This window comes from Oxyura jamaicensis, chromosome 3 (assembly GCF_011077185.1).
Source record: "Oxyura jamaicensis isolate SHBP4307 breed ruddy duck chromosome 3, BPBGC_Ojam_1.0, whole genome shotgun sequence".
Classification (NCBI taxonomy): domain Eukaryota; kingdom Metazoa; phylum Chordata; class Aves; order Anseriformes; family Anatidae; genus Oxyura; species Oxyura jamaicensis.
In genome coordinates, this window is record NC_048895.1 from 48,526,474 (window position 1) to 48,539,888 (window position 13,415).

The window sequence follows — 13,415 nt, forward strand, 5'->3', positions numbered from 1 at the left end:
AAGAGTATCAACAAATAACATGGAAACCATCAAAGCCAACTGAATAATTTATATCAATTGACTTATTGAAAAGATTCGCTAACTTTCATGATTGGGTTCCTTTTGTGGAGCAAGCCATCAGACTCTCAGCTATGTTATCTGGGCAGCGTGCTCAGGAGAACTCCTTCAAGGTGGGAATTTTCACTTGAAAGGAGATTTCTACCAAGCCAGAATAGAAGACCTGCATTCCAATGTTAAGTCACTAGATGCACTCTTATGTGTTTTGCGTTGAATTAACTGAATTACCACTTGCAAAAGCTGTATTTCCAGAGTTGTAGCTGTCCTTTATGTCAGGTAAAAGAGTTTCTACTCCTCAACTCAATAAGACGGGTCTTATAATTGGGAAAAAAGTTTCATAGACCTGTACATTTTTTTCTTTCTTTTCCCACTTTTTTTTTTTTCATTGTATGTCCTTCTTTCTTTTTCTTTCTGTGTCCTGCTCCCCACCCCTCAGTCCTACAGATGAAGTGACAGACACCTTACCAGCATCCCGCTCCCGTATTGCCATACCTCGGATGGTGGGCAGGGCTTCAACATATGACTGAGGTCCTGTTCTTCCATCCAGGTGTGAATCCACAAACTGGCAGTGGTCCTCACCCCGTCCCCAGCTATCCCCAATGCTATAGAAGGTGTCTGAAGGGTGATAGAGACAGATTGTTAGATTCAGAATTATTTTTGTTTAGGATGCCACCAGTTAAATGTATATAGATGTGGAAGGAAGCAGAAGTAGCAGAAGTATTATGGTGACAAACACAATATCACCAACGAACAAACAGTGGCTTAAAAGAGGGAGGATGCTACCTTCATATTACAGAAAGATAAATTATGGAAAAGAGAAACGTTTTCATAATTCAGTAAGGAACATTCCCCATTTTACAAGTTGATGGGCATTGCACAACAGGCTACAAGTACAGAGAATTTCAACCAAATCAGTAATTTCAATGTCATGTGACAGCAGATAAATAAATAAATAAATAAAACCAGTACCATCAGTATGACTGTAGTCTCAAAAGCTAAAAACTAGGGAACACTCTCTCTAACATGAGGTGGGTCCTGCTGCATACTGAAACTGTATCTTTAAACTACACAAATGCACTGCAATACATATAGCACTGTAGCATAATCTGAAAAGCCCTTGAGATTATATTAGTAACCCCAGATCAACAACATCACACAAGACTCAGTAAGATGTGAAGAAAGTGAGAAGGTGAAGAAGTTGACATCAAGTAATAATAGATTAGGAAAATAACCTTGATGCCTACCTTTCAGGTCATCACTGAGGTAAATCTTGTACCTTAAGGAGTTGCAAAGAACCACTCCTACAAACTTGCGGTACCAAGTTCGCTTCACATACTGCTTGCCACTGCAATCTGAATAGGTGGGGTCATATTTGAAAGTGAAAGGGATCCAGATAGGCTCGCCACCTTGGAGAAAAAATAAATAAACAAATCAACATTAAGGACAGGCTTCAGCATTTTAGTCTGCGTTTAGCTGAGGCTAATATCTGATAACACATTTTACAAGAGATGATGCGGTAGGTTAATGAATGACTTCTATATTCAAAAATACATGTTGAAGAACAAATATTAAAAAAAAAAAATAGGAACGTGATTAAATCCCTTCTAGGCAGTAGACAATTATAACTATTTAAATGGTAAAAAATGACTGCATGTACAGAACTCAGTTTTAAATGAACAAATAATCTTGCTGTTTTTATTAAGCCAGTTCTCTACCTAACCATACTCAGTTTGTTTTCTAAACAGAGCCCAATGGTAAGTCTGACAGCAACACTGGCTGAATGCAGTGATTTGCATTTTAGTACCAAGTACTAAACATAATCCTTTTGCTAAAGAACTGATGTTAAAAATTCTGCAGTGAGTAACAGCCTGTGGTGTAAAGTCTATTCTTGCTAAATTTTGTTAAAAAGATGAAATCAAAAACCTACTTTTCTGTCTTGTTTTCTCACATTACTTCAAAACAGATGAGGTTCCAATAAAAGACAAGCAAGACCTTTCCTGGGGAACTCTGCCCAAAACACTGCTGCAGAGACAACTGTTTAACTATATCACAAAAGATTAAATATTCTACTGGTTTGCTTAGATGTTTGCTTTACACTAATCAAGAGATCGTAACTTCTTTTGAAAAGGCTCTTGCACTAATGGATACAGAAAGAGACAAAAAGATTCCAAAGTGATAATTGGTATTTTTGTCTCTAGCTCTGCTTTTACTGTGCTGTTTTGAGGTGGTTTACAAGTGAGAACTGAAGGTTTTTGTGTTAGTTATTCTTCCTCCCTCTCTGTGCACATGGATTGAACCCTGTAAACACTTGCAGGTGAGAAGCAATCACTGATCAGTGATCCTCAGAACTCTGCTGGTACATATGCATACCAGTGGAGGCATATGCAACTGGACTGACTTTATGCAATTAGACACATGGTGAAAGGATTGCAGATTCTTGGCCATAGCTTTTTCTTCAGAACAGAATGAACCATCTCTTTCTTGCATGCAGTATTATTGCTGTGAATAGTCTGCTTTCATCCATCACTTTTGCCCACCCCCACAAATCTCGAAGGATAAATTTTGTGTTGTTCTGAATTTTCAGCTCTTCATGTCCACAGTTCCCAAAGTTCTGCTCTGGTAGACCACTTTTTGGCCTATCTTATCTCTACCACTGCAACAACATGAAAATATTTTCTTTTTGTCCAGTCTAAGCATAAAGTACAAAAGGCCATCACCTTCCAAAACCTCCTTTCCATGAACACACCCCAAAAATAACTGACAGCAAAAATCCTGAAGGTGACCAGGGGCATGGGAAGCCCACTGCTCTCAGAGGCCTCCCATACTGACTGCCAGAAGCGTAGCATGCTCTCCAATAACTGTACATTATCAGAGACAGCTGGGGGGACGTGGAAAAAACAGGCTAACAAGCATAACAGAAAATGGAAGGGAGGCAGACACTGGACATTGTTTTCATGAACAATGTAGTCAAAGACCTCCAGAACTAACCACTTTAACTGCTTAGGAAAGCTGACAGAGTGCAATGACCATGAAGTATTTTTTCCTGCTTCTCTTCTGAGAGCACACAATGCCTGGGGTTACTCTACCACTGCACACATAAGCAAGCTTGTTCCTAGTGCCAGGACGTGAGCTCTTCTGACTACGCTCTGAACGTGCAATAGGCCAAGAAGGATGCAAAGTCAACAGGCTTGAAAATTGAAAGCAAGCTCAGCAACTTCATGATATGGCCCTGTCATTCAGTTCAGTTACAAATACCTGATTTTTTTTCTTATTTATGACAAACAGCATGGATGAGTGCAACAACTAGAGACAGGAAAAACTGGTCACACTGTTTAAGCTATATTCAGGCACCTAAAGGACACAAAGAAGCAATACAGTTTGGTGCTTATTACTAAGCAACAAAAGCTGTTGTATCAGGCAGATGAACCCAAATCAATTACACAATCTAACATAATGTTAGATTTGTTAGATTTGTTAGATCTGTTCTTTTCAAGACCAGAATAAGGGGTCCTAAGATGTTTTGCAAATTGGCACAATGAACTAGTTTCCTGTCCTGCTTCAAACTGCAATTCCAACTGCCTGTTCGTTTGCTTCTAACACTTATGTGTAACTGTGTTGCACGAGTTCTATGCACCTCACAAAAAATATACCAGAAGACTTACCAGGTGGTCTGACAATGAGGAGAGGATTATCTGGAAGAATGAAACAAATAAAAAAGGAATCTTAGTATTTTATTCCAAACCTTGTTAAATATAGTGATATAGTGTCACTCAAGAAAACGTCAGTTGTAGAGGAACTGCCTTTAGCGATGTTGAGAATGTAGGATTTATTTCTCCTTGATTTGCAGAGCTAAGCAGCATAAGCTACACCTGCAGGCCTAACTTCCAAACGGAAATGTAACATACCTTACGCATGCAAACCTTGGGATCAGGCATTCATCATGTTTAGCACAGCTGTTTAATGGTGAGGTATCAAAAGTATGTGAAATTTATCATTTTAACTCTTGTTGTCACAGTGATAGAAGTTTTGTAGGAGCCACCTGGACTGTGCAGGGAGCACTGTCCAATACTTCAGGAGCTTCTTCCTGTTTGAAATACTCTCTTTTTTTTAAAAAAAAGAAAGGAGGATGGAATAAATGTGGAATAAGGATAATGCATGAACAGTCTCCATTGTCATTACATTGCCATTTCTGTCATCTCTTGACTGGCCTTTATTGTACACAAAGTACCTGAAGATAAGGCATGGTGCTTATGTACTGATGAGGGAAGATAAACTCCAGGGATTTTTTAGAGTTTGATGGAAGAGAACAGTGGCTTTCTTTTCTCTTCAGTGTGTTACATAGGGTAGGAAGTAGTATTTTCAGTACGCTCCTTGATTCCATGATGACACTCTTTAGGGAGTATTCTCATCAGCTCAAACATTTCCATTTTACAAAGAGCACTCCTCTCTCTTCTGACCTGTTCCATCACTGTAACGATACCATTTGGCTTTGGTTTTAGCAACGGCTTCTGTACTTCTGCCAGCTGGAAAGCCATCTTTGGCCACATGACAAATGAAGAATCAGTACAAATAAAATTTTAATTTTGATGGATTTAACCTGTAAGAAAAGCTCATAAGGTGTCAGATTTTGGACTGAAAAACTAGACATTCAGGACTGTGTACTGGCACTTAGCCAATCAGCAAAACTCCGTGCATGATACAGCATGCTGCATTTGCCTAATGTTAAACTTTCTGCTTGGATTTATACTTCAGTCTGACTTACTCCTTTAAAAAAAATATCTGGATATGTTATGCAGGACCATTTACTTGTCTTGCATCTTTGTCTCCCTTCTGTGAAGACCTACTTCCCTGGTTCTTAATGGATTTTCTGAAGCCAGCACTACAGGTTGATGTTGAATAAGCAAAGACAGAGACCACAAAACCCATGTAGTCAAAAGAGCAAAATTTACAAGAGATAATTGACCTTTTGCTCAAGTAAAGATTGAAGAATTTGCCCTGTATTATTCAGCAGAGTCTTTGGCTCAATGGAAGAAGCAATGGGTAAAAATAGCTCATTTAACAAACTATTTTTAGAAGGGGGTGTTGCTCTTGAGCACACTATTAGCCCTGTGAAAAAGCAGCAGGCTTTGTCAGAAAAAGAACGGAGAATTTGCCCATCTGATGGAACCATTGTTTCCTATATTTCTTCCAGAGACAACCTCTTCCAACTGTTCAGCTGTTCACAATTAAGGAAACCAATTTACAGAAACCAATTTACATTTGGTCAATCTTTCAAAGACATTAAACTTCCCATTGCTTCTGTATTGTGGAACATTAGTAAGTTTTTGTAATTTAAATTAAACTTCCTGCTCCCCTGAAGCTCAATTTGATGTCGTTTATATTTTCATGGTGGCATTAGGAGCACATATTATTCTCCTAGCTTTATTGAAAACAAATAATTAATCTAAAAAAAATAACCCAAAGTAGCAGGTTCAGGATAATAACCACAATAATCATGCTGGTTTCATTGCCCTCCCACATCTTTTAGTAGGAATTCAGTTCTGAGATGAAAATAGAAGGCAGAGCGTACCAGATTCTGTGATAAATGAGACTGAAGAGCTAACAGGTCCATAACCAAAGGGATTCTTTGCTTGGACTTTAAAATAATACCTGAAACACAATGAGAGAAAATAAATTAAACCACAGATTCCACTGCAATAGCTAAATTATAAATAACACTGAAATAGGATGAGAATCAAACTAACACAATTCCAGTGAGTTCGGGTGTTCTTTGCATTAAATCAACTTGGATATGCTGCCAGGCTATGAGCTGCAGTTGCACACAAATTTCACCTTTTTGCAATTGCTAACATGTATTTTTGGATTATTTTTTTTTGTCATTCTTCCAAGAACACACACAATTACATCCATTTTATATTAAAAAAAACAATAGCAATAGACTACAAGAAAAAGTTGCTAGGAAATAAATTTTGATCTCAAGAAGTTTTAAACTGGATTATCTCCTAGGAAAGCAGTGGTGTAAACTGCAAACTGAAACCAATACGAGATCAGACGCTAAGCTTTTGACCTTTCTTTAAAAACTCTAGCAGTATTGAGATTACAGTTCTTGAATAATATGATAAATTTTCGCATGTTGACTCAGTGTTTTCCCAAAGTATTTAAATAACACACTTAACTTGAAGCACATGACTAGCCACCAGAACTCAACTCTTTGCTTGACAGAAGCATAATTGTTCTTACTTGGGGAGAAGAAAATGTGTAAGCACATTTTTATTTCACTTTGAAATATGATGATTTTTAGTTGATGCCTACCCTAACATTTATTTCTCAGATTAATGTTTTCTTCTTTTCCTTTTTTCTTCTTATCCAGTCCAGCAGAAACTAACTAGAATGGAAGATTACTGTAAAAAGTTCCAGCACAGCACTTTTTAGGTGTCTGTGTTTAGGTTTTCCTTTCTGGCATGCTTGCTCAATTTCAGTCTTGTAAAGAAATTAAAAATAATAGTAATAAAGACAATGCCTCTGTAACATGCACACAGCATTTGGATCTAGATTTAGCCTCCTATCCAAAAGCAGACATCTCCAAGTGCATCCTCTATGACCCACAGAACTGGAGAAGAGCTTAATCGTGGGGACAGGTGCCACCAAGCATTGGATTACCTCCCATGGCAATGTCCATCAGAGTAGCAGCTCTGACATGCCTCAGCTGGTGAAGGGGAGCCCTGTTACAAACATCATTCCCATCCTGCACAGAAAGCCACCAGGGTGTCTCTGCTTGTACAGCCTAGCAATGGGTCACGCTGGGCTGAGACAGAGGGGTTCATAGCAAATGTGGGCTGTCGTCCCCTGGAACCTATTGCCACCTGGCAGGGTTTATCTACAAAGTGTGGACACAGTCCACATTAAAAGTTTTTCTCACCTTTTCTTCACTTCTGTCCACAAGAAATGGTAATAGCCATTGCAACGTAAGAGTGTAATGTGTGGCTTACTATCACGTAGGACACTCCTACTTTGCAGCCTACCAGACAGCAGGCAAATTCAACAGGATATAGCTGAAGGAACTTTCCTGTTTCTAGTCTGCCTCTCAGGTTTTACAACATGCACTTTCCTGTACCGTAAAACATGTCAGTTCCTCAAGGACTTTACCACAGACCAGAACCTGGAGGCTGGCTCCTGAGATGAACCTCTCCAGCCAAAGTGCTAAGCACATACAAAACTAATCCCATTGGCAAAACAGTTGAACCAGCCTTGTGGCAAAGATGAATCTCTCTTTTTTTTTTTTTCTTTATTTTTTTTTTCTGTTAAAAAGAATGCTTTTCTGTTGTTGTTGTTTTTGTGCACAGTGAATTGCTTCATCTCAAAATTGAACTGATCCCTGTGAAAAGGCTGAAAAGATGTGCAAATAACATCCAGTTCTTCAGCAGAAGGATGGCAGTAATTTGTAAGCTAGAGGAACTGAAATATTCTGGGCTTCATCTGTGGCAGGAGCTTTGCCTTGTACCTGTGCCAGACCTGGAGCACACACATGATCAGATCCTCTGTGGGACATGCTCCCACTCCTGCATGAGGGATCTGTCCCCTGTCCCTGCTGCATCCCTCAGCTGAGGTCACAAACCAACTCCACTCCTTTCTGCAGACAGATCTGCCTCTCGTTAACCACTACATGATGCTCTCAAAGGAGTCACAGCTTTCTTGTAAAGAGAAAAACATAATGGCAAAAAGAAACTGCACAGAACAGTGACATTTAGCAAGGCTACGTTTTTTGCTCATTTCTTGCACAAACCTTTCACTGTCGGGAATCTTGGCCCATGGCTTTAACTATGGGCCTTGATTTCCTGACAGCAGCTCTCAAGCACTCAGGGTGGCTGGAGAAAGAGGAGAGGGGCAGCAAAAAGCCTCCTGTGTGCTCCCGTACTTCTGGCCACCCAAGCATACTGCTGGCCACCCGAGCAGAGCACACAGCTCGAGGCTCGCTTTAAACCCCTGCAGTGCCAGTGCCCCCATGGGACACCTGCACCAGGGGCACGGCCACGTTTGCCAGCGAGAAAATGCAAGCCTTTCAATATGTGTGTATTAATGATAGGGTCAAAACATTGCCATGAGCTACACAGACACCACGCTCCACATTTAAAACAGGAGAATTAAAACAGGAGAAAGCAGCCCAAGAATCCGCTACTCAAAACGCATCTACTTCAGTAGGGAAAAGCAAGCAGTTTTGTATTTAATGCTCACTGCAATAGCTGACTACCTATGTAATCAGGGCAACTGTACATTCACGTGTCCTGTTGCATACATAAAAGCCCATCTGGGACACATGATTGTTCAAATTGCCAGCCTGACTGTCTGGAAAAAACAGCGATGAAGTTATGAGCGTATTTATCTTCACTAAATTGGAAAATTAGTTCCTAAGCCTTTTTATATACAATAAGCCTTTAGTAGTGCCAGCGAGAGAGCCAGGACTCATGACTTGCTGACCCGTGATTTAACTGCAGACCGTGCTGCGATTGCTGTATTAAGTGAATCAATAAAATAATGCAGTCAGGATATATTTCTTTCTCAGACATGACAAATAAGAAAGAAATTGCCAAAGTCTTTCAAGGTCCAGGAGTCTGGCATTTTCATTAGTCAGAATCTTTATTTGCCTTACAGCTGATGAATTTGCCAAGAAATCTCCAATCAGTGTAACACAACTGTTCTCCGTCACATAAATACATGAAGAAAATTTGCAATGTGTAAGTTGACTGTGCTTTGATTACACTTTGCTTAGCCAAACTTGTAATAAATTCTTAACAACAGGCATATAAGAATCACAACTACATCAGATGCAAGGCCACCCATTTGTTTATAACGCAGACAACAAAAAAGATTTTCTTCCTGAAAATAAGCCTCCTTTGAGAATTTATATACCACATCTACTGACATGTAAAGAAGGGACATAATAGACTGTAATGGAGCAATGAATATGGGATATTTTGATTCTTTTGGGCTATATGACTAATCATATCACCACACCTGTCACTTTGAGCAAAATGATTTTATGACTTAATTCAAAGTGTCTCCTCCCTGCTGGAAATTAATAGCTGGCACTCGCAGCTACAAAGGGAGATCATCACTCAGCAGGCGGGTTAGGGAAGCAGCTGTTTTTAAAAAGATTAATTATCCACAAATCATTTCCCCAGCCTCTCAGGAGGCATGAACCACCCCCTGGCCCTGCGGTCCCATCAGCAGCTGGCTGAGATGGCAGGACATGCAGGCAGCATCCCTGCCTGCCCTACCGGGGACCACCCCAACACCACGGCCACACGCTGGCCAAGGGGAAGCTGGGACACCTGCTGTGGAGACCTCCCTCAGTGCTGGATGAGGGCCACAGTGGCTTTGCAGAGGATACACATGGAGCAGGTGGCTGCTCCTTGCAGGAGAGGAACCAGCATGCATGCCTGACCTGGCCGCTGGGAGGACACACACGGGTTGCTGCCTCCATCAAAAAATGGACTATCACCACATATATCATGAATATCTATACTAAATGTAATAATAAGACACTAGAGCAGTGCTGTTAGAGGAGTTTCCTGCACAGGTGTTGACAGGTATGTGCCACTAGGTCCACTGTTTGCATGAGATAAGGGTTTCATCCACATCTCACCTTGTCTGTGCTGCTCTGGTGACAATACAAAGCAGGTGGTTGTGGCTGGTGCTACTTGTTGGACATCCCACAGCTTTGTTTTAATGGAGATATGGAAGACCCCAGTACCAGAAGTTTTTACAATTGATCTGTTTGAAGTAAGCCCTGAGTAAATCCCTGAGAGCCTCCTGAGAAATGCTCTGCACAACACTGGAATTGGTAGCAGCACTCTGGGGTGAAAATAGCCCTGAAGGGAACAGAAACTGAGTGGACAGGGAAGAAGATTTGAAGAGACATGGAGATACAGTGGCAAAGGAGGGTGTTTTGAATCAGGAGGCTATCTAGCCACTACCATAAGGCTCTGCCACAGCTATCCCACAGAAAGGCAGGAAAAAGCCTAACCATGTTCAAGAAGTTTGAAATGTTTATGAAGAGGATTATAATGTCTGTGATTTCAGGAGATTGGATTTAGTGGGTGAGTGGAAGCTTTCCAGCCCTTTGCAACACTCTCCCATGATGACTGAGAATTAAGCCTAGGGAAAGGACATTGCCAAGACTGCTGTTTAAGATTTAATAAGGGTTAAAGTAATTTCAGCGTTTGTATTCATATGGCACAAGGAAGCAGCTTCTGTACTCAGTGAAGCTGACCAGAGTTTTGCTAATGGAAAAACTACTTCACAACTGGAGGCTAGACCAGGTCTCAGAAGAAAACTTATCACATGGGTTAAATTTAGACTTCTGTTCTGTTTGTAAAACCTAAACACCAGGCAGACGTTTTCCAGGACATGTTGACAGCTTCAAGTCTTCTCTGCAGCTGATTTCTGCTGCAACACCAGCCTCTTTCTGATACACAGCGTGCACCACGGGTTGCACCATTGATAACCCCTCATGGGACACCCAGCAGTCAATAACATCTGAATACAGTAAATCTGACTTAATCACAGATTTCTCACAAAATGCATTCCTAAGGCAAACATCAAATTTTTAGACTAATTTCTGATATACCACACTTTCTTAATTAGGATGGGGTCCTTTCCCAGTGGTTAGGGAGTTATTTTTAAGACAAAAAATATGCAGTCAACTCAGTCTGTGGATTTGGAGAATGTGAATGAGATTGGCTGATACACACAATTTTGCTGTTGAAAAGAACCCTCCTTCTCCACCACAGACCCCACATGAAGCCTTTATTCTTTTCCACAGGGTGTACAACAGAAGCCAATGGATTACACTGTTCTTCAGAAAGAGGCTTGTAAAATAAAGCTTAAAGCACACAGATTTTGTTTGAACCTCCCTACTTTGAAATAGCCTTAAAATTCAACTGGGGAGTCACAAGGTTCATGGATATGCATGAACCTATAATCATGCTGGAAATGGCCTCATGACATCACACCATGGGTATACTTTGCACACTTGTCCCCTAGAATTTGATTCAGTTATGCATCAGACTAGAAAATGCATTTTTAAAATGAGACTTTTTTCTGTTATTGATATATGCTTTTATATACACAAACACACATACACAGAGACATCTGCTCCAGGGCTAACATGGTAATTTAACTAGATGTATGATTTATAAAACAATTTGCTGTCAAACCGAATGAGTAAAATCTAGATCAGACATAGATATTTATACTAAGGCCAAGAAAAATGATTACCAATTTTCAAATCTGTTTTACTTCCCTAACAGAACTGAAAAAGAACAGATCAAATCCTTACCGTGTGTTTGGCTTCAGGTTCTCAATTGGCAAATGAGTAGTCCCTGCAGTCCTGGTTGACCATTTATTCTTCAAAAAGTCGTCATAGGACGCACTGTAAACTAGATAGCCTGTGAATGGTAAAGACAGAGAGTTGGGAGGGTTCTAAACATAACTAAGCGATATCCCAAGCATTATGTGCATTGGTAGATTTCATGGGTTAAAAGGAGTGTAAGCATCTTTGAAAGTTTGTCTATGCCTAACTGTCCTGGAAAATCCTAGGCTACAAGAATTTCTTGTCATTAGCCAACAATTATGACACTTTTCATCACAGGATGGTACCAAGATGCAAATACTGATTTAAAAACACATCGAAGGTAAAAAGAAGTCAACTCGTTCACTGCTTTAAGTGACACATGGTGCAGAAACTAATATAGTTAGAGTTCCTCTGATGTTTGATTTTTTCATTTTTAGGCAAATTATGCTCAGTAAGGTACTGCAGTACTGGATCAACAGCCTTGAAGAATGAAACACTATGGGACAGACACCACACGGTCTGTTCAGGTGCAGTCTTCTCCCTTCCCAACTTTTATCACTGCTTTGGCTCTGCCAGTTCCCATCCCTCCACCATCATTTTCGTCCCTCAAAGGTGGGTGAGAACCCTCAAAAACTACATGTTAGCATGAAAGCAGTGTCCTTTTCCATTGCTTATTTCAGATCTTTTGGGTCTGCTGACAAATACGGGTTGACTCTTTTATAAAACACTTTGGTTATTTATTTACTCCAGTGTTTTTAGCAGGTTTTGAGATTCATTTCTGAAGTCAGTTTGTGGATCTCAAAAGGTCAAAAGACATTAAAGTTTATGTAAATTAACACATATGCTTGGCACACCTCACTCCCCACCACTTGACATCCTCACCGTCCCCACCTCGCCCTCAGGAGAACAGCCCTGCACCCCCAGGCGCTGGGGCCGCCAGCTCTGTGGTACCTGTCACCATGTCTCCTCGAGCAGGTTTGGCCCAGTCCACGATGACAAAGGAGTGACAACCTTCTACTGCCACGACAGTGATGTTGTGAGGGGCTTTGAGGGGACGTGGCTCTCTCTCTTTAAGGTCATTAGGGATGATCTCGTCGAGGCTTTCCACCTGGAAGTGCTCCAGGGCCTCTGTCAGGGAGCAGGGGGCTGCTGGATCTTTGTTTAGGTAGGTCACATAAGGAGCTAGAGGAGACAAGGAAGGGTGGCATTCAGTTAGCAGCTTGTAGACTCCACAGAGTAGCACACAGTCTGACAATTTCCTGAAAAGAAAATAATTAAGGTTTTATTTATTATTATTATTATATTAACTTTTTGTTGAAAAAAAAAAAAAAAGAAAAAGAAAAAAGAAAAAAGAGGAGGACCAATTTTGCTACAAGAGGCAGAAGGAAGTGGTGTGATTGCAGAACCACCTCCACACTTCACCTCCAGCTGCTCTGGGAGGCTGGGTGGAAATGTTACCTAGCAGGGAACTGACCACTGCCCCAGTCTTTGATCAACGTCTACGACTTTAACAGGTCCTAGTGGTTGGTTCTTACACAAACATCCTGAAGCTGGGCTGAAACAACGGGGTGAGCAAGAAGAGTAATTCCAAGGTGAAGTCTGACCACTTACAGGAAGCAATTATCGCAGCAATCCTCTGCATTTTAAGGGGCTGGTAGTTATGAGTCCCCACCTTCCAGGCACCCAACCTATAACTTCTACTTTTAGAACATTTATACTGACCAGAATTGCACATTGGCTCAGGAAAAGATTAAAGCATCTTTTTATTGACTTAAATGTCACAGTAACATCCAAAGTAAGGACTGTAACACTTGCCTTTGGAAATGTTTATTCAGTTGCAATAATACAAACCATTGAAATGATAATATTTTTTTCCCTAGTGCCTTTAAATGTTCATAAACCAACGTTTCTTGGTTTATCTTATTGGATTTCATGCCCTTAGGAATTTTTTCCAGATCTTGCAATGAAGTTAATTTTAGCCTCTGTAGTTAAATTAATCAAGAAG

At 40.5% G+C, this 13,415-nt stretch overlaps 1 protein-coding gene across 1 annotated transcript in view; it reads right to left on the reverse strand.

The window, feature by feature from the left end:
- The window catches only part of FNDC1 (fibronectin type III domain containing 1), a 66,113-nt gene that overhangs the window by 2,727 nt on the left and 49,971 nt on the right, over positions 1 to 13,415 (reverse strand). The window contains exons 14-19 of the mRNA XM_035321773.1: positions 12,362 to 12,592; positions 11,396 to 11,504; positions 5,627 to 5,706; positions 3,720 to 3,749; positions 1,302 to 1,463; positions 550 to 672 (exon numbers count right to left, since the gene is read on the reverse strand). Coding sequence (XP_035177664.1) covers positions 550 to 672; positions 1,302 to 1,463; positions 3,720 to 3,749; positions 5,627 to 5,706; positions 11,396 to 11,504; positions 12,362 to 12,592 — 735 coding nt within the window. The remainder of the gene's footprint in view (positions 1 to 549; positions 673 to 1,301; positions 1,464 to 3,719; positions 3,750 to 5,626; positions 5,707 to 11,395; positions 11,505 to 12,361; positions 12,593 to 13,415) is intronic.